Source organism: Cavia porcellus, unplaced genomic scaffold (genome assembly GCF_034190915.1).
Source record: "Cavia porcellus strain 051 isolate PalLab524CR breed Dunkin Hartley unplaced genomic scaffold, mCavPor4.1 scaffold_6, whole genome shotgun sequence".
Lineage (NCBI taxonomy): Eukaryota > Metazoa > Chordata > Mammalia > Rodentia > Caviidae > Cavia > Cavia porcellus.
Window position 1 is genome coordinate 4,674,911 of NW_026947489.1, and position 21,385 is coordinate 4,696,295.

The window sequence follows — 21,385 nt, forward strand, 5'->3', positions numbered from 1 at the left end:
CCACATCATTCACTTCACAATGTAAAAGTTGGAATGCAGAAACAATTATAAAACCATTCTATCTCCTGAGAAAATGATTTGAAATGACATTAACAGGATTTAATCCATCAAGTTATTCCAAGAATAAAAATAAGTTTTTACTTTATCTTCAAAAACACAAAACAAAGAAAAAAAAGCAAAGGAAAAAATGTACAATGCCTCACAGTTTACTTGCTCTACACATTTATTTTTAGCTGTTATTAAATGCAGAAAGGGGGGGAGCTCACAATCTACAGTTTCACAAGATGCACTGTGGGGGAAAAATAACTAAGCTCAAACAACAGTATCCTAGGGTCTTGGTGGACGCATTCCTGGGGGAGGTGGACCTAAAAAGGAGAAAACAAAATCCACGAGACAGTTACATAAAAAGGGTATCAATCTTCAAGGGTATGGCTAAGCCGCCGGAAGCTCCTGGAGAACTTACCTCTAATCCCTGGTGGAGGGGGTCGCATTCCTGGAGGGGGCATGCCTATGGGTGTCCCTCTAGCAGGAGGAAGCCCAATAGGTGGGCCCATGGGTGGTCTCATACCAGGTGGAGGAGCCATAATGCCTATAAAAATGGCCAAAAAGAAGGCCTCACATGTGGGCTCAAGACAAGTTGCTAGTGTTCAGTCCAAATGCTTAAAAGAAACAGCCTAACACCAGTAAGATGGTCATATAGTGTCTTCGATATGTTTTTCTCTGTATATCATCCTCAATACAAAAGAGGCTATAGCATTTGGTTAAGTAAGTTACCTGATATAGTCCCTAAATTCTATTAGGCATTTGATCAGAACCTTCACCTTATCCACACTATCATCAACCATTACCTCAAGATCACAATATACACTTCTCAAAAATATAAACTACACTTCCTGTTTGTAAGTTCTTTACCTGGAGGAGGGGTTGCTCTGCCCACAGGAGGGGGCGGGGTTCCCCTTCCTGGTGGGTACTGGGTGGGCGCTCCAGCAATGCTGGCAGTTGCAGCAACAGCAGCAGCTGCCACAGTACCTCTGCCCTGTGGAGTCATTACCTGAGAAAACACGGACGCGGGACAGTGAAAGGTAAAGCACACCTTCAACGCGGCACCGAAAACTCATGGTGGTTATGCCCTACTTAATACTAAGTAACTACTTCAGTGTTGCCCTTATTGAACTCGTTTTATTTTTGCAGTGTTGGGAAACAAACCCAGGGGACTGTGCAAACTAAAAACACTATTAGTGATCTACATCCCAAGCCCTTAGTTCCATACATTTAATAAAGCTCTTGGTATCTTAAATCCTATTACTATCTTTTATCCTTTCTAATTTCTGCCATGACTATCCATAGTGATCACGCCCTCTTCTCAGGATAGCTGTAATTACTCAATGATCATTCTCTTTCAACCGAGTATTTGGTTAACAGTTCCTTTAAGCATCGTACCACCTGATTAAACACTGTGTGATTAATACTTAAGTTTTTAAAATTTCCTCAGTCTTGGGCACTTGTCACATTTTCCCTTTTCAAAAATATTCCCCTGATCTTGCTGTGATGAAACGTACCTATAACTTCAGCATTCTGAGAGGCTGCGTTAGCAGGATCAAGTTCAAGCCCAGCCTCAGCCACTTAGTAATGAGCAAGACCCTGTCTCCAAGTTAAGAAGGGCTAGGGGTGCATTTCAGCATAAAGACACTGGGTTGACTCTCCAGCACTGCCAAAAGATTTCCTCCCCTGGTTCCTCACCTGTTGGGATGGACCCCCTACTCCTCGAACAGGGCCTGCTAATCCAGCAGGAGCCTGGGGAATTGGTACACCAGCTGGTACACCTCTGCCAGCTGCCCTCCCAACCCCGGGACCTCCTGCAGCTCCAGCAAGTGGTACCCGAGCAATGCCAGTCTGAAACAAAAAAGTTTATAGCTTAAAACCAAATGTGTTTTCCAAATTCTCGGGACTCTTATCATCACTTGTACCCACTATCTCCCCATACCACCTACCCCGTATTAGCACTATGTTCAAATGAAAAGGACACTATACTAACATGTGCACATCTCCAAAGTGTGAGGACAAACCTTCACAATCAGCACTTCTGCCCTAATCCAGGTCATGTAGAAGGTAGGCAGCATATGAAATTCATCAGAATGTCCCTGAAATCTGAAAGTATAGGTGACCACAACCTGACATCAAGTTTGGGGCACATTTTACTTCACAAAATTATTCCACGAGCCAGACATGATGGTGCACACCTGTAATCCTAGCACTTGGGAGGCTGAGGCAGGAGAATCCCTGAGTGAAGAGGCTGCCCTGCGCTACAAAGTGTTGAAGGCCTACCTGAACTGCCCAGAGAAACCTTGTCTCAAAGACTCCCCCCATAAAAATTGTACCGTTTCTTTTGTTTATTTCAGACACCCCAGATGTCACATTTCTATATAATAAATTATTGTACTTTATGTGTCAGTTGAAAACAAAAGACAAATAAAGAAAACAAAAATGTCCATCCTTCCCTGCATCCTCCTTACATCTTTAGGGGGTGGCCCTTCCACAGTCATGGATACCAAGTTCTCCCCACGGAGCAAGACCAGACCCAAAACCCGCTTTTCTTCACGTTCTGGCTGTTTTGCATTCTTTGGCCTATAAATCAAAAGTAAATTTTAGTAACATTTCAAAAATCCCAAGATTACTGACCCACCAGAAATACCAATTTGGATAAAAACCCATGGCAACAAGATTCTTGGATAAAAAATTGAGAGCTGCTCCATCCCTTCAGCCTCTAGAGCAAGTAAATATATCCAAAGATATTAAAGCTATTCCACATTAGTTTCTCCTTTGCCTCTTTTTTAGGTACCAGGAACTGAATGAACTCACGAGCTCACGCTTGCCAGGCAGACACTTATACCACTGCGCTAAATCCGCAGCCCTAGTTACTCCTTTGAAGAATGTGTTAGTATCACACAATATTACAAAACTTCTTTTGCAATGGCAAGTGGTATTAAAATGAAAAGAGTACTTGTTAAATCATGCAATAAAGCTAGGAGACAGAATGAAGGAATTCAAACAGGTGGAGAGAAACACCTGTTGGTGTTTCTTATGGTAAATGGTAAATATCTTATAACTCGTCAATCAAGAAGAATTATTCTTTCTCAATCAACACAGGTGACCAATGAATGTTTAATAGTTATTTTGATAATAGTGTATAATTCTATTTCTAAACACTATGACTGGTTTTTCCAAAATGTAATAGTTTAAATGTATTACTTCTGAGCGAGATTGGGTTTGCCTGTAACCCTAGCACTCCTGAGCAGGCTGAGACAAGATGAACAAGTTCAATCTCAGCAAGGACCAACATGTTGCAAAATAAAAAATATTAAAAGTGGTTGCAGAGGTACTGAAAAAATAAAAATGAAATGAACACCTAGGTGTGGTGGCACACACCTATAATTACAGCACTTAGAAGGCTGTGGCAAAAAGATTGCCATGAGTTTGTTTCTAGCCTCACCTACACCGTGGGTTCAAGGCCAATCTAAACCACATGAGACCCTGTTAAGATAAATTAAGATAAATTAAGGGTGGGGATATGTCTCAGTGGCATAGCAGCTGCCTGGCAAGCATAAAGTCCTGAATTTAATTCCTGGTACCAAAGAATCAATTAATTAATTAATGTAAAAATAAGTGCAATGCCTTTTAGGTTCTCGCTCTGCTAAGGATGGATGAGGCCGAGTTCAGACAACACTTGTCAGCCTCATTTCCCAACCTCAGCACCCTTTTACAGTGTCAGCTACGGGCTTGGCTGCTCACTGCCTCTGACTCCAACAGTTGTGACCCACACTGGACTTACTTGATCTTCCTGAACTCATCACAATCACAGAGGATCAAATTCATGTGCTTGTCGAAAGCCTTAAAGGTGCCGATGAAGATGCGGCCGTCCTGCAGGATGCACCGCATCCGGTAGTCGATGTGCTGCAGCATCTTGCTGCTCTTGCCCACTGTCTGGAAACAAATTCAAGGCGGCCGCAATGGACTGGCACGTCTGAGCCACCTGTTCTCACCTCTGCTTTCCTGTTCTGGTACCCACAGGAGCATGTTCCCTTGGCTACGCAGGTCTTCCTCTACCCTGTACCCCAGCACCCTCCTCGCTGACCAATTGTACTGAAACAGATGTGGCCCCGCAGGAGGCTCTCGCCTCCTCTGTCAGGCAGTGTTTCCCAAGTCATTAACTTTGCCAAATACAGACCCCTCAGCTGTGCTCCTTCCTTTTAAAGCTTTTCATCTTTCCTTCTCTTCCTTAATACCGTTCTGCTCTAGGACACTTGCCCTTGCACACATCCTAACCTGAACTGCAGACTTCAACCCAGTAGAACACCATGGCGTATTTTGTAGCTCCTGGAGTCTCTCATTGAATCTTTTTCACTTTTGTTTCACCAGTATTAACAGCATGTTAACAGTCTATCAGATATGACAATCACTACTTGTTATCAAATGGAATCAGCAGTTTACCTCTCCAGATTTCCCTTATTTCTAACTAGTTTCACAATTCCAAATCACCTATTATCTCGGGACCACTAAAACACCTTTTCACCTGTGTCTTAATGTACATCTTACCATGATTGCCGTTTCACCAAATCCAGTGTCAACGATAAAATTTCAGGAGCTTTGGTACCTAGGGGACAGCTATAAAGGTATGAAGCGGGTTCTCCTAGACAATGCAAGGTGTCCAGAAGTGTCACCAACAGCAGGTGGAGTCTGCAGAGGAAAGCATGTTGTAGTAGCACTCCAATCCATCGTGTTTTTTAAATGGTTGTTTTTTAAGAAATCACTGTTAACAAAAACTTCTAAAAAAAGACATAACACCTTCCCATAAGTTCTCCAAGATCTAATAAATTGCACTATTAGCTTCTCTTCACCTTCACTGTACACACATTCAATAATGAAACTCAAAAAAGCTTTGTCCTCTGATTGCAAAATTTAACATCAGTATCTCAATACTGGGGTACGCTTGAAACATTTTGCTTCTTGCCTTAACCACATACATGCTTACAACTGCATGTTATTTCCCCTAAAGCACCTTAAAAGATTACTAGGTAATTTTCCTCTACAAGATCCAACATTATGAACAAGTAAAAAAAAATCTAGCTAGTACCATACAGAGTTTTCAGCAGCTAAACCCTCACTCACTGTAAAGTGGAATGTGAACTGCACCATGTTTACATCAAAGTTTGGGTTTAGTAATAAAATCAGTAGGAGCTGGGGATTCACCTCAGTTGCACTCTGCCTGCCTTCCAGGTGAGGGCGAGGCGACCAGTTTCCATTGCGTACCCACCACCCAGAAAAGGAGAAAAATAAAAAGTGGTGCTTTTCTGAGACAGGTTTCCCTATGCTTTTAAGGCTAGCCTAAAACTCGCTATGTATATTAGGTTAGCCTTAAATTCACAAAGATCCTGTCTCAGCCTGATCAGTGCTGGGGAGTCTACCTCCACACTTTCCAAAACCATCATTTTTAAAGTAACATACCTATACTGTTATCCGTACAAAAACTTGCAATGTGTTTTATCCACTGTTTACCAGTTAAGAAATAGCAAGTAAAATGGTTGGGCAATTTTTTCTCCCTACTGGAACCCTGAACCCAGGGACTCACACATGCTAGAAAAAGCACTGTCAGCTCGTCAGGAAATTTCAAATAATGTACAGTATTTTGCCCTGTGAAAATGGAAGTAACTCAAATGATGCATATATACTACAGAAAAAAAAATAAAGTAAAAAATATAGGTTAAAATTGTGTTAATGTTTGATCAAACATAATGGCATGAAATAGTGGGCTAACGGTGCACAATATAAAACAGGTATTTCCTTTAATACCACTTTTTTTCAGACAGGGTCTGTATGTGCAATCCAGTACAACCTGAAATTCCTCCACAAGTTATCTGGACTACAGACATGTCTACTACACCAGTACTGATTTTAAAACACGTTATGGTTTGTATCAGATGTGTCCGCAAAGCTGCATGCTCACAGGTGGGAGCTTTCAGGAGGTGACGTCATGGGCGGGTGACACAGGGTTAGTCCACTGATGGATGTGTACCTGGGTGATTTTGGAGGATGAAGTCGGGTGGGAAGAGGTGGGTCACTGTAGGCGTGGCCTGGAGCTTTATAGATATATGGATAAAGATACATAGATATAGATATGAGTATATATAAATATCTATATCTATATATCTATATCTATATATCCCTCCACTTCCCTTGATGGCTGCTGCTTCCTGCCTGCAAGGTCACTGACTTCCTCTGCAACGCCGCTCTGCCGTGCAACCCTGTCTCAGGAGTCAGCCCATCATGGACTGAAATCTCTACAAACTGTGGGCCAAAATAAATCATTCTTTTTAATTTTGAGTGTCAGGTACTTTGCTCCAGCAAAGAGAAATAATGAAGACATACACAATGCAATTTATAGAATACAGAAGATATACATTTCACTCTGGAAGACAAGTTCACCTCCTCTAGTAGTAGAAAGAGATTTCTCTAAGTAAATTTGAAATTTAGGAGCAGCTACCTCTTACCCTAACCTGCCAAGCCACAATTTTGAACCCTTTTTAACAGGGAGTAAGTAAGTGAATCATTTTGTAGAAGGAACCAATTTGTCTCCACGATAAAGGAGAAGGAAACGTTGCAGGAGGAAGAGGACAGGAAGAGCAGCAGCATCGAACAGATGGATGGCAGTCATGGTGGGCCTTTCTCAGACCAAGCACACGAAGGAGCAAGTCAACTGCCGTCCCACACAAAAGCCAATGTTTGCAAATTCTTACTAAGTATGAACTTACAAATGATTAAACTGCATTCAAATGAAAAGCTGCCTTCAGTCAAAATAAAACATGATTATTCTTGGCCAAAGCACATGAAACAAAAGAAAGATCATGGAAAAACTATGTGTCCATTAAAATCTGCTAATATTTGCTATCCAGGCCCGGTGGCACACCTGTAATCCCAGCACTCAGGAGGCTGAGACAGGAGCATCGAGTTGAAGAACATAGGCTACATTAAAATGAGACTGTGGCTCAAAAACAAAAAGTACAAAGATTTGAAATTTTAGGTTGCCATACAGCAATTAGTATAGGAAAATATGCCAATTAATATTCTTGAGAAAATACAACTAAATTACTCATCCATAAAATAAAATCAATTAAAACCACAAAAAGCCAGGTGTGGTGATGCATGCTTGTAATCCGACCACTTGGGAGGCTGAGGCAGGAGGATTGCTGTGTGTTCAAGGCTAGCATGGATTACTTAGTGAATTTAAGGCCATTATGAACTCTATAGTGAGACCCTGTCTCAAAAAAACACTGAGCCAGGTATGCTGGCCCACACCTATAATCCCAGCACTCAGAAGGCTGAGGCACAATTTCTCCAATTTTGAGGCCTGCCTGGACTACACTCATAATGCATTCAGGAACAGCCTCAACTCTATAGTGACACCCTGTCTCAAATCAATGATGGGGAGGGGAGGAGAGGGAAGGGAAAGGAAAGAGGAAAGCAAAGGAAAGGAAAGGAAGGAGGCCAGAACATAGAAATTTCAAGGTCCTAAGTTCAATTCAGGAACCAAAAATAAGTAATTTTTATTTCTTTATATTAATTTTTTAAAAGTTAAAAAAATAAAAGCACAAGAAAACTGTTCCTTAAAAACTCTATTTAATAAAAATAAGCACCATTTTTTGATGTTTAGAAAGTAATATAACTTAGTACTTAGAGTTGTACTAAAGAGAAAAATGGAAAAAGTCAAATACACATTAGCACCCTACCTCCTATGCACAAGTACTCATTGAGTTTTTTGATATCAAATACCAGAATTAAACACTTGGGACCCAAATTATTTCATATATTATTTTGAGATTGAGAATTTTTCCAGATAAAAATGAGACTCCTTTATAAATGAAATAAAATTTTGTTTTGCATACATCTTATATACACAGCTTCAGGTAATTTTACCAATTATCTTCTAATAGTTTTGTGCACGAAACAAAGCTTGTGTGCAATTTTCCACATTTGGTCTTAAAACAGTAAACATACAGTTTCAGGTTCTGAATGCATCTTGGCCTTTGAATTAAGGACGTTCAACCTGGTGTCCTTTCCTGTATGTATTTCTGTGCTTTATACTGAAGGAAAAAGGAAAGCTACCTGTTGCTGCAGTATCTAAAAGCTCATCTAGCTGTGTAGCGAAGGCAAACCCCATGACTACATCACTCTCCCATCCTGAAAGGCAGGCATCAGCCCCGCACCCTTTCCAGGGCGTCTTTCCTCATCAACTGCTACAGCACACAGGTACATCCTCTTTGGCTTTTGTGTAACCACCTCCAGTACCGAGCATTGGCCCCAGAGTGAAACGAGGTACATCCCCCCTCTTTTTACTTCGTATTCTGAACTGAACTTTCACAGCTGGTATTATTATAGGCATTGCACCATGCCTAGCCCTACCTTGGCTTTATCTTTGCAACTGGTTCTGTAAAACAACAGCCAATAAATTCGGCTTTGAAGGAAGATGTTAAATATTTAAAGTTGTACTTGTCCCACTACTCAAAATTACAGCACCAATGTACTCATGTTGTATACAAATATTCCCACCAGGGCTAATATTCCAACCAATGATATATACAAATCAAGTAAGTAGTACTTTACCAATTCCTGTCTGAAGGAAATTCTAAGGACTGTTATTTAGGCAGAAATCAGAGATTCAGAGGAGAATAAAACAGGACCTAGTAATGGTACTTGCAGATAATATGTAATTTAAATGTTGTATTTAAACTGTATGAGAATTTGAACTGAAAAGCCAAAGAAACCCTGGGTAGAAATATCAAATGCACACAGCTACTCACTAAAAACTATCAATTCTGGGAAACAGCTACAAACCAGTAATCAAATTCCACTGTGTGTTTACAACCAAGTCCATGTAGCAACTCAAAAATGATTGATATGACTTACAAGACAATTTCCTAGAAAGCCTGTCTTCTAAAATTTAACCTCAAAATACTCCTCATAAAGTCTTAATTGAGAGTGAAGGATACATTTCAAAAAAATATTGCTAAGCCTCCTATCTCTGATAATTTTATATGTATTTATGTTTAAAAAGCCAGAAATAAGGGCACTCTGGTCTTTGAATAGAAAAAAGCCATAAAACAGAAGTTATATAATCAAAATCAGTTTCTCAGTAACTCTTTCTTTAAAAAATGTAAGTAATCAAACTGGGCATGGTGGGCATACCAGTACTCTGAAAGCTGAGGCAGAAGAATCATACCATAAATAGAAGGCCAGCCTGAACTACATAATGAGATCTTGTCTCCAAAATAAATAAACAAATAAGTAAATGAGGGCTGGGGATTTAGCTCAGCGCCCTAATAGTCTGCCCGGCAAGTGCCAAGTCATGAATTCAGACCCTGGTACCAAAAACAAAATAAAAAATAATAACTAAATAAACAAATCCCGGATAAAGTTACAAACTAAATCTACAGTGCATGGAAAAATTTGGAGACTTAAATCTGCTAATTCAAAAAATAAATATATTGCTGAAAACAGAAAACTGAAAAAGAAAACAGGAAATTAACTCTTCAAAATAAAATGAAAAACCAGGGGCCAGGGACTTGGCTCAGTGGCATAAGGGCCCGCCTGGCAGGACAAGGTCATCAGTTTGAACCCCAGAACAACAAAAAAACCTGGACATTAAATGTGTCTAGGAAACATTTAGACCCTCTAATACGCACTGTTAATGACAGTTTTATGTACACGCAGTGTGTGTTACACCTACTGAACGGTAACTAAAATAGCTAACGCTGGTGCAAATATTGTTATTGTTTTTTGAAGGTAATGAAAATTAACAACTTTGTAAAAGGCCGGGGAAAAAATGGAAGTTTCCACACAAATTACATGACACTACCTGGTCCTTCACAGGAACCTTCACACAAGGTCTTTTCTGTATTTTTAATTTTAAGGCAAGGTCTCGCACTAAGTTGGCTAGGCTAGGCTACACCTGTGATCCTCCTGCATCAGGCTCCCAGAGTGCTGGGACTCCAGATGTAAGCATCTCAGCCCAGTGATACTTTTTCTTTGGTACTGAGAATTCAAATTCAGGACCTTATGTTTGCCAGTCAGGCGCTGTACCACTGAGCTACATTCCCAGCCACTAGAGACACTCTTTTGGTTCTATGTTGTTTCACTGTGCTGATGTTAGGATTTTTAGGAAAAATTTTTATTTTCGAACAAACCTTACCTAGTATAGTGCTACCTGTGAGTAATTCCAACACTCAGGAGGCTGAAGCAGGAGAACTACCAAGAGTTTGAGGCCAGCCTACGCTACACAGTAAATACAACCCAGCTTGGACTTCTTTGAGACCTCTAAAAACCAAGTAAGTAAAATCTGTAAACCTCAGAACTCTATTTATTTCAGATCATTCTGGTATGAGTTCTAACATGCTTATGGAAATCAGCTACCTTAATGTTCCAAAGCTCCTAACCACCTCTCGGTGTCTCAGCTAAGAACACCTGTCTCAGCTCTGCCTGGAAATCCACCACAGGAACCTGCTGCTGCTGAGAACGCCTCAGGTACAGCTGACACCTAGGACAGAAGCACAACATGGGTGAATGGTAACTCAACATTTGCAGAAACCACAGGTCTACAACAGGTAAGCAGCACGGGCCTTGTGGATCCTTATCCAGTCTCATCATCTGGGGGCTAAGCCCAGCGTCTTACACTAAGCTATATCCCTTTCTAGGACTGGTACTTACGTAACTGAAAACCAAGTATAATTTCCCTTCTGGAAACACAATCAGCACCAGACCTACCCATTCACATCCCAGTTATCTGATACTGGAAACAATCCCTTCTCTACAGTGCAGGAGGGCGAGATTTGCTAACATTTTTTGTAAGACATTAACAGAGACATCTATATTTATCCTACAAGTCACTACCCATAACAGCCTGGAAAGTCAAGCCAGTGGGCTAGGGATATGATATAGCTTAGCAGGACAGCACCTGCCTGGCAAGCTCAAAGTCCTCAGTTTGGTTTCTAGTACCAAAAAAGGTTCAGGATGTTATCTCCCAACTATACCAATCTTGGGATATGCTGCTGGCTCACTGACAGAATCTTAAACTACATAAATCATTCATTACTAAGCAGGAAATAGATGCTGAAGGCAGGCCCTCAATGTGCCCTAAAGCACTAATAACCAAGCTGTGGCCAGGCATGATGGCACTGGCCTTTAACCCTAGCACTCCAAAGGCTGAGGCAGATCAACACAAGTTTAAGGTCTGCATGGGTTATGAGAATTCAGTGACAGCCTGAACTCTGTAGGGAGACCTTGTCTCAAAACACAAAAACCAACAAGTTAGGTAAGTAAGCCAGGCATGGGGTCACATGTTTGTAATCTCAGCACTTGAGAGACAGACTGAGGTAGAAGGATCACTATGAGTTTGAGACTGAGCTACAAAGTACGCTCAAGACCAGCCTTCTGCATAGTGAGCCACTACCTCAAAGACACCAAATAAAAAAATAAAATTGAAAAGCCTATAGTTGTGAGGAAATAATCAGTATTAATAACCTGTGCAGCAGGGCTGGGGATTTAGCTCAGCGGCATAAGCACCTGCCTTGCAAGCAAGCAGTAGTGAGTTCCATCCCCAGTACCGATAAAAAGGAAAAAGACAAAAAAAAAATAAATAAATAACCTGCGCAGCACGACTCATCTTCACTGTTAATACCCAGAACTTCAAACAAAATAATTTGCCAAGTCGGCTAAGGATTAACATAAGTAAATTATATGTCACCCGTACTCTGAATTTTGTTAACACTGAGCAGTTTATGTGCACTGAAATGGCAACGAGTCCTCAGGGAACACTGTCAGAAAATGCAAGCATCAATGCCAGGCAAACAAATTCAAACCTCACACAGGGGACATCTTCTCCTCTTCTCTCCTATTATACAGTAGGCAAAGGCTATGCACAGTTCAAGGTCTGAAAACACAGAGCTGAAGTAGCTAAGGCTTATCTTTGGGGGGGGGATCAATTAGTAATCCTGTAAAATCGCTCATTTGAGACTGTATTTATGAATTATTCTTATTTTTAAATTTGAAAAGAGTAAAATAAGTAAGATTGAAAAGACGTTCTTCCTGATACTTCAACAAAGGTCAAAAGCTCCATATGTACTCAAAACCATTATTTATCAGGTTATTGAAGATGCTCATAGATTTTTTAAATAAGATTCCTTTCTAGACACCTAAAATTAAAACATTCACATCTAAGTATCTGGTTGTTAACCATGCAATGCATACTAAATGAACTAGATATACATAAGTAAAATACACTAAAATCAGAGCTTAAGAAAACAAAGTGAATTTTTTTGGTTGGCGGGGGTCTAACAGGGTTTACCATGCAGTTCAGGCTGGCCTTGAACTCACTTTGTAACCCAGGTTGTACTTGAACTCACAGCAAGCCTCCTGCCTCAGCTTAAGGTGTAGGCCATGGATTACAGGCTTACACCAACATACTGGGATCCTCCTTTTAATACATGGTGGCATCTGCCTAAAATTTCAGCCTAAGAGGCAGAGGCAGGGAGGACCACTGTGAGCTCAAGGCCAGCCTAATTACATGGAGACCCTTAGGGCTCAAAACGCAAATAAACAATCTGTGTTTCACAATGCGCTGCTTCCACTAACTAAGTGCATTTTCATCTTTTCATTGCACAACACTGTGGGGTCCAAGTACATCATCTCTGGACGCCGATCACACTCACTCTTGGTTGCTCAAGGAAGCTGTTCTTCTGCGTTTAACTTGGACTTCCACCTCCGGCACGTGCTGCTCTGTAGTTCTTCTCAGGTGTAAGCGATCCCTGAATTAAAAAAATAGCTTTCTGAAGGACTTCACTAGTTTATGAAATGACTTACATGTTTTATTTAGAACTTACTAGAACATAGTGCGTTTTTCAAAGACTCTACAATCAAAACTAAGTAAAATTAAACTATTAAAATATCTTTACACTTCAAACTTTTCAAAACATTTGTGAAAATATTTTGAGATCATACTTTAATAAATTTTATAGTGGAATACAACAAAGATCACACAGCAAAATACCTATCTTGTGCCATCAGACTGACAAAGCAAGACAGAAAGGGCCTGATTTTAAACACAAAACTCCAATCATGCATGCACGGGAGACACCTCCATGTTGAGGTTTGCACCACACTCCACAAAATGGCTGCCCTGCTAAACTCCCAGAGTGCTCAGTGGCAGCTATGTTGGGCACCGCAGGACCCATTTACAGACACACCCAAGTTAAGCTATTTATTCTCACTACTCCACAATCCAGCCAGTGCTGAGTACCTGGCAATGTAATTCAGAAATACACCAGAAGGGGCACATTATAGACCTTTAACAAACCATGTAAGCAATAATATGGTAAAGGGGGAGAATCAAAAACTTCCCAAATGTCACTTCTCTAAACACTAGCTGTTTATAAAACTAATGATAAATTTTAAGGTAATCAAATAGCCTTCAAATAACCCCCAGCATTGTTTCATTGCTTAAGAAATGTTTGAATAGTCTAATGACATACACGTGACCTTTTGACTCAAACATATATATTTGTACATATACCAATGGGATTTTTTTACATATTTTAAAATTTGTTTTGCTTGTGGTACTGAAGATAGAACTCATGGGCTTTGCAATGAGCTACATCTCCAGCTAGCATCTAAGAACTGTTAAGAGAAAAAGGCAACTTCCATGTATGTCCTACCTTATCAGCTTAGGAGGCTGCCTGTAAAAACCCACATTCAAGCTTCCTGGCTCTGAACCAAGAAAGGAACAAGGGCAGGCATCATCCGCATGCAGCAAACAAGAATGAACACTTTCCTGACTTCTCATGGTGAGGGGTGCAACCTGCACCCAGTATTCTTCCTAAAACTAAGTGAGCATAATGACAAATCAAACAGATTAACTTAGGAGCCATTATGACTTAAATGTGAAATTGGAGAACAAACATATTAGAACAGCAAAAAGAGGTATAATAAAAATGTAAATGGGGCAGTTAATGAAACTGAACAGATTAGAGGGGAGGACAAGCAAACACTGTAAATTTAGTGCCCAGGCCAAGCCACACAAGGTAACACTGGGACTTTAAGCCTAAAGCACTAAACTTCATCCTGACTCAGGAGTGGCCAAACCTTGCCTGGAAAGACACCTAGTACTGGGCCAATTATTCACTCTGGGTACCAAGACATGGAAACTGGTGAGGCCTTAAACACGATGAGGGGGACCTTTCTAAATAGGAGACAGCCATTCTGGGATCCTCAGCCTGTTCATACTGATTACAAAAGGGCACAACAGAGTCAACGACTTGTAGATAATCAAAAGATCAGAAACCAAACCAAAATGGTTAAATCATCAATAATTTCACCATACAGGTTGGAAAAAACCTGTTAAATGATAAATAGTAAATAAAAACTCCAGAATCCTGCCCAAGAGAGGGGCTACTGGACAGGCCAGTAATCAAAACTACTAGGGGGGCTGAAGCAGGAGATGCCAATTTCCAGACTAGTTTGAGAAAAAAAAAGGGTGAGCCGTACCTTAGAGCATATGCCTGGGTTTAACCCTCTGGGCTGCCCAAAACAGTTTTGCAGTTTTTCAAACTACTGGAAATTGGTAGGCTGAGGGACAAGAATGACTGAATTTGAAGCCAATGAGACACAAATGATGAAAAAACTATGAAAAATAAAACTCAAAGCTTCTCCTGATGTCTAGAAATATTTACTTTTTCTTTTAGTGCATCTCAGGAAAACCAGATATACTGCCTACAATAAATGAACAACAACAGATAAAAAGACTTTATTTTTTCTGCTTCAATTTTTCACCTCAATTCTAACTATGAAAATTAACCAATGTGGCTCTTGTCACTGCCTCAATAAAGGTGGGAAATGGGGGGGGCAGTAGGGAGAGGAGGAGGGGAGGCAAGGGGAGGGGCGGCAAGAGGAAGGGAAGGGAGGGGCGAGGAGGGAAGGGGAGGGAAGGCAAGAAGGGGAGGCGGAGGAGGGAAGGGGCGAGGAGGGAAGGCAAGAAGGGGAGGGGCGAGGAGGGAAGGGGAGGGGCGAGGAGGGAAGGCAAGAAGGGGAGGGGCGAGGAGGGAAGGAGAGGGGCGGAGAGGCAAGGGGAGGGAAGGCAAGAAGGGGAGGGGCTAGGAGGGAAGGAGAGGGGCGGAGAGGCAAGGGGAGGGAAGGCAAGAAGGGGAGGGGTGAGGAGGCTAGGGGAAGGGCGGAGATGGGAGGCGAGAAGGAGGGGCGAGGAGGGGAAAGGGCGAGGCGAGGAGGGGCGGGAAGGTGTGAGGACGGGAAGGGGAGGGGCGGGAGACAAGGGCAAGGGGAGAAAGAACTGTGAAGTGACATTTAATATGACACTTAATATAATGCCAATATAATATACGTACCAACTCCCTCCGGACTCCTGAAGACCTGTAACCCTCCAACGGACAATAACCATGGAACAGAAAACCAGGTACAGGGCCCTGCTGTGCTGAAAGTAGACACACCCTGGCTCCCCCACCTTTCTGCTTCTGCTCCTCATCAAACTATGAGGGCTGAGGCCTGCAGCAGCCACTACCCTGGAGGGGAAACCCCCACCCCACCATCTCAGACCTGAGCCACAAGTGGCCACCAGGATTGTGCACCTGCGCAGCGCGCAGCCACTGCGGCACTCCGTGGGCGGAGCAGGCCTGTCAGTCATCTCGGCCCCGCCCACTGAGGGAGTGGCCACCCCTGCAGCAGCACCACGCACTAACATCAGAACCCACTCCCCAGCCAGTCCCTTTACCCCTGCGACAAAGCTGAGCTCATCAGCTCAATCTGATGAGCCCTTCAGGTCTGCCACACTGACTCCAAGTCCCAAACTGAGACCCTTTTACTTGAAACCCCCAAAATCTCAGGGAATACTTCGTGCCCACACACTCACTCCAGTGTTAGGAACCTGCACCTATACAGTCCTCGCCTGTCGTGGGGACCCTGTACCCACCACCCACCACCCATGTGTCCTGGGAACCTGTTCATCCGTGATTCCCACGTTCTAGCACCCTGTACCCACCCTACACAACTCCCTTGGACCCTCATCTGGATCCCACACCTGCCTGGCCTGCACAAACCACCTCGGGCTGGAGGACAAAGGTCCACAAGCACCAAGGTCTGCTGCTGAAGCTTGAGATCTGGCCGCAGCACGATGCGGCAAGGACACTGGAGCCCGCACAGCACTGGCTCAACCCTCAAGGGGGAGACCCGGTTCTGCGAAAGTGAAGGCCTCGCATCTAGGTTCGAATTCACCCAACGCATCACGTCCTGCAACGCGGCCGGCGCTGCAGACCCCACCCGCGCGCACCTGGCTCGCTCCATCACGCCGCCGCCGCTGCCAGCTCCGCACTGCACCAGCCAGGCGCCACCGCCAGCTCTGCGCCGCCCACGCGCCGCGCCGGCCGCACTGCCGCACTGCAGAGCGCTCCGCGCATGCGCCGCACTGCGGCACTGCGCAGGGCTGCGTGCGCTGCCCCTCAAACGTGATGGAACTAGACAGAGCTTTTGAAAATGGAAAGGGGTCAAAATCCGAAAGGAACAGACTGCAAGGGGCAAGAAAAGAGAAAACATTAAACTAAAATCAAACAAAAAAAACAGAAGTGGCAGGAGATTAAAAAAGCAATAAATTTAATCATTAAATACTGCAAAATTGCTAATAAAAAAAACAAATGATCTTTTTGGAGTGCACAAGGCATTCCTGCTTCAGCCTCTTAAGTGCAGGAATTACAACTGTACACTACCTGAGTAAGGGTACTGTCAATTCAACAATAAAGAAACAATTCTTTTAAAATGCGCAAAGACATTGACCCAAAAACGATACACAAATGGTCATCTTGAGAAAAAAAATTTAAAAAATATTAATCATTGAATAAATTCAAGTTAATATCACAGTAGATACCGCTTTAAACCACTAGAGTCCCAAAAGACGAGAAAATGCTAAAAGGCATTTTCTGTGTGGCCTCTGGCACATCACAAAAATTTTAAACATGAGCAAAACATAATGATCACAATGCCCCATTATGTAGAGGGACGGTAATATTACACTAATGGCCCACCAGCATTGCTAGTACTGTAATTCTTAAAATCCAAAGAGTGCTACCTAAGTGAATATAAAGACAAAAAGTTAATTTAGAAGCCATTACATCAACGCAAAATTTCCTAGAAACAAAAATGAATTTCTTGGAAACCAAAAAGAAACAGAGAAAGACAGCACAGTACAGACATAGTGAGAAGTATTATCAAAAAAAATTACTGGTTAGATTAAAGGGGAGAACAAGGTAACACTATAAATTCTGTAAACATACAGCGTAATTTAGATTAAAAAGTACATTTTAAAAAAAGGCAAGTACATGAATACCCTGCAAACGAAAAAGCAAAATAATTAACGTAAATCCACCTTAAGGCAACAATGGTGCAATGTCAGTGTTTGGGCTGTAGGTGGCAGCAAATGACTGTGGTTCCAGGAGTCTAAGTGCGCCCCCCTCCTCCCACGTTAAGGAAGCTCATGCCCAAAACTATCCTAAACTACAGGCAGCCTGTATTAAACGGTAAAATAAAAAGATACAGGGAAAAAAAAACTAGAGTATAAAATGACTGACTTCCTAAATCATTATCATCCGTTTCCAATGCCTGGTCTTGGATTTGGAGACTACTTTTTTTCAGTTCACATAAGGAAGACAGTCTGGAGGTTACCATCACTTTCACTAGAAACTAGAAACTGGTACTGCCCTCAAAGATCAAACTTAATGTAAATATCATTGAAATTTCTATTTGAAAAATCTTACTGATTGTCCCAAAGTCCAAAGAAAGAAGGAAATTTAAAGATCAGACCAGAAATTAAAATAACTGAGACTTAAGGAAATACAAAAAATAAAAAATAACTTGTGAAAATTTTTCTATAATTTCCAAGTTTTAATATTAATGTCCAATGTTCTAAAATCATCATATACAACAATAATGATCACAAGCATTAATTTTTTAAAAAAGCATTAATTTAAAAATTCAAGTAAAAAGCCTGACATGGTGGCGCACACCTGTTCATCTCAGCACTCAGGAGACTCGCACAGGAAAACTGCCATGGGTATAAAGCCAGACCATCTCAAAAAACAGAAAAATTCAAATAAAAGCAATAATCCTGAAAATACCCTAAGCATACACACAGACCAGTAAGATTTTTTGAACTTTTGTGGCTTTTCTGTCTCCTAAACAAAAAACAGCGAGTTCCTAGAATCCAGCATAGTCAGTCATGGGCATGGCCCTCAACATGGTGGTGATTTCACCTTGTACCTCCATATTACAACAAAATTACCTGAGTGGCAGAGACCGAATGGGACATTAAGAGGTTAATGATACTATAATATTCCATGAAACATAAATTAATGCATGTCAGAGGCCACATATGGCAGGGGAAGCTGCATGAAGGGTTTCTAAAAATGCTTCAATGTTAATTCAACTGCGCACAATAAACAAAAACACTTCAAAATGAATGGATCGCATTGGAAACTCCTTTAAAATACCAACAAGTGATGATGAGAGCCTGAAGCTGCACAAGGGGACCAAAACCCCTCCACGACAGAAACCACAAAACTGCAGGTAACAAGGTAGATGCCATTGCTGTTCAGGTGGTGGTACACACAAACCCTGGTCTCTCCCTCATTAGGATTCGGTCTTCTCTCCACTGCGGCACTGTAGGGAAAGGCTGATGCTCAGGTAACATGTTAGGGAAGGGGAAAGCAAGGTGTGCCGCCCATAGCCCAGCGTAAGGGATGCTTCCCCTGCCCTGCCCCACCCCGCCTCCACCCCGCCTCCAAGGCAGCCCCCCACTAGCACACAGCTTCAGGCATAGGTGGCCGTCACCCCCGCTGTGCCTGCGTACTTCAATCCTTACCCCTGCAGCGCTTTGGAGTCACAGTACCCATCTCAGCAATGCATTCTCCTGATCACTGCCAACACAACAGGGTATGGCTAGAATATGAGCAGATTAAAAACACAGACCTGCGAACGCTGCGTCCACTACCCTGGATCCTGGGGAGGGCTTTACTGCGCCTGCGCGTAGAAGTGCCACTGCAGCAGCCGCCATCTTGGGGGAGGCGCACAATGGCGCTGACGCAGATGCAACCCGCGCCAGCCTGAGGCGGCAGCCAGTGACGTCACTCCGAGCTCCAGAAAACAATGGGGGAGAAAGGCGACCATCCTGGGCATCAGCCTAGACCCCATCTTATGCAACAGCCCCCAAGGATAGCGACCCCCCAGCAATAAAATACAAAGCAGGAACCGAACCCGTCCTTTCTACATCATTTCAGTAGGGAGGCAGCGCACAGAACCAGGAGGACTAAGGCAGGCACATGGCGCTGCCGCTCGAGCTGGCCGGAAACGCCCCAGCCTGCACGCCAGGCCGCTCCATGCAGCCCCTCCCCTTCAGCAGCGCCCTCACCCCACCCCCGCCCTGCGCCTGCCTCGTGGCGGCACTCGACGCCTCTGCCTGCCCCCTGCCGCCCACGCACTCAAGATCTCGCCACCCATCTGTGACACACACCTGGGGCCCTAAACCCCATCCCGTGATCAACTGCTGTGCCCAAGCCACGCCAGGGTCTTCACGCCCACAGGCCAAGTTAAGGAGACTGCATCCGTGGTCCCTCAGCCACAGGGACTCTACCGCCCACCGCGGACTCTGGCGTCCACCGAATCTTAGACCCGGGAGTGCTGTGGACTCTACCGATGCCCCCCACCCCCGGTCCTGGAGATGCTGGTACCCAGGACGCCCTCCATCAACCCCATACCCAACGTGGACGCCTTCCTCCACACCTCCCCCCAGCCCCTCACCCGCCTCAGCCAGAGACTACTTCCGATGGGAGGACAAAGATCCACGGCAGCCAGAACTGCCGCGACAGTCCACTCACGTGCCGCATGAGGCGGATGCGGCCGCATGTGCGGCTGCGACTGCGGCTGCGATTGCGGCCGCGATAGCGCGGCAAGCGACTGCGGCCGCGATAGCGCGGCAAGCGACTGCGGCCGCGATAGCGCGGCAAGAGACGGCACGATTCCTCCAAGATCAGAACCGGTATTGCAGAATAGAGGCCTCGCAGCCGTGTTCGCAGTTCACCCAAGGCGCCAATCGTACCAGATGCACTGCAAGCTAGGAACTCCGCACGCACCTGGCTCGCTCCATCTCGCCTCTGCCCGCTCCTCGCGCCGAGACGCCAGGTATATAGCCCCGCGGGGCTCAGCCGATGACGCACTGCCGCACTGCAGAGCCCGCGGCGCATGCGCCCCCGGCACACCCCACCCCCGCCGCTCCCGCCCACTCGCCTCTTTTTTATGATGAATTGTTTTCTCTTTCCTTTGATAAAGATCGCAGCACATTCCTCTTCTAACATCTGGCGCCCATATAGTCCTTTTCATTTAAAGCAATTGGTTTTCCAGATCACCATACAGAGGGTGACAGTCCTTAGCGTCTTTGGATACAGTAGTAGTGAAAAAACACTGCATTGCTCTAATTGGAACTCGGTGGAAGCAACCGGGAGATTGCACAAGCTAGGTTTGAGTTTGAAATTCTCCATCTTTAGGCTTCTGAGCATGCACAAATCATTAGCTTGAGGAACCTTGGCCTCCATGCTGCAGATTTTACGGTTAAATGACATGAATGCCCTGGGGACAGGGCATGGCACCCTGAGGTTAGTAGATACATGTAACCACTTTAAACTCTAAATAGTAGGAAATAATCCTTTGTATTTCTTCCCAAGAAAGGCTTGCATGTGACAATGGTTAAATACTCATGATTTACATCCATCTTTTCCTGCCCACCTTTAGATGTTGCTCAGTTTCCAAAGATCCTGTTTTCAAAAAATTGTGCAGACATCAGTGCCAAATTTTTCATAGTATATAACATACTGAGATTTTAAGAGATAAACTAAAATTTTCATGTATACAGTATATACATAATAAAATGCAGTATGTTTGATATAAATAATGACCTTCCTTACTGAGCTTTCTAAAATTGTCTGTGTGCTACCAAAAAAATAGTTTGGAGTCAGGTAGTAATGGTTCATGCTTGTAATCTCAGCACTTAGGAAGAAGAGACAAATAGAGTTTAGGAGCCTGGCTGCATAGTTAATTCAAAGACAGTTTGAACTGCGTAGCAAGACCCTGTCTCAAAAAAAACAGAATGTATGGAAAAGTAAAACTTGTCAAAACTACAGCCAATATTAATATACCAATGCTCTATATCCGATTTAGAAGAAAATCTAACTCTAAAAAAAGTTACATTGTTCAAATTTGCAACAATTAGTTTCCATTTTAACTTTCTAGATGTAGG

At 43.3% G+C, this 21,385-nt stretch overlaps 2 protein-coding genes across 3 annotated transcripts; both read right to left on the minus strand.

Moving 5' to 3' along the window:
* Positions 1-205: 205 nt before the first annotated feature.
* Snrpn (small nuclear ribonucleoprotein polypeptide N) lies at positions 206-4,734 on the minus strand. Its single transcript, XM_003462088.4, has 7 exons — positions 4,594-4,734; positions 3,830-3,981; positions 2,514-2,625; positions 1,741-1,893; positions 913-1,051; positions 464-589; positions 206-365 (listed from the first exon to the last, which is right to left on the minus strand). The coding sequence occupies exons 1-7, from the start codon at positions 4,594-4,596 to the stop codon at positions 328-330; spliced, it is 723 nt and encodes a 240-aa protein (XP_003462136.2). The 5' UTR covers positions 4,597-4,734; the 3' UTR covers positions 206-327.
* Positions 206-20,339, minus strand: Snurf (SNRPN upstream open reading frame). Of its 2 annotated transcripts, XM_063249545.1 has the most exons (6): positions 19,066-19,222; positions 16,379-16,613; positions 12,756-12,851; positions 10,462-10,585; positions 464-589; positions 206-365 (listed from the first exon to the last, which is right to left on the minus strand). In XM_063249545.1, the coding sequence occupies exons 1-4, from the start codon at positions 19,148-19,150 to the stop codon at positions 10,480-10,482; spliced, it is 522 nt and encodes a 173-aa protein (XP_063105615.1). In that variant the 5' UTR covers positions 19,151-19,222; the 3' UTR covers positions 206-365; positions 464-589; positions 10,462-10,479. The 2 variants fall into 2 exon arrangements, with proteins under 2 accessions (XP_063105615.1, XP_063105616.1); XM_063249546.1 differs by lacking the exons at positions 206-365; positions 464-589; positions 10,462-10,585 and adding exons at positions 13,758-13,809; positions 20,192-20,339 and having other exon boundaries at positions 12,750-12,851; positions 19,066-19,230.
* Positions 20,340-21,385: the final 1,046 nt, after the last annotated feature.

What these genes read in the sequence shown, in the direction of transcription:
- Snrpn (XM_003462088.4), bottom strand. An exon ending in GATGAGTTCAGGAAGATCAA is followed by an intron (nt 2,626 to 3,829) that starts GTAAGTCCAGTG and finishes TTTGATTTATAG; the next exon opens with GCCAAAGAATGCAAAACAGC. An exon ending in AAGGGCCACCCCCTAAAGAT is followed by an intron (nt 1,894 to 2,513) that starts GTAAGGAGGATG and finishes TTTTTGTTTCAG; the next exon opens with ACTGGCATTGCTCGGGTACC.
- Snurf (XM_063249546.1), bottom strand. Translation starts at nt 20,336, where the DNA reads ATGCGCCGCGGGCTCTGCAGTGCGGCAGTGCGTCATCGGCTGAGCCCC. An exon ending in CCTAGCTTGCAGTGCATCTG is followed by an intron (nt 19,231 to 20,191) that starts GTACGATTGGCG and finishes TGTTTTCTGGAG; the next exon opens with CTCGGAGTGACGTCACTGGC. An exon ending in AGTGGACGCAGCGTTCGCAG is followed by an intron (nt 16,614 to 19,065) that starts GTCTGTGTTTTT and finishes TGCCCCTTGCAG; the next exon opens with TCTGTTCCTTTCGGATTTTG.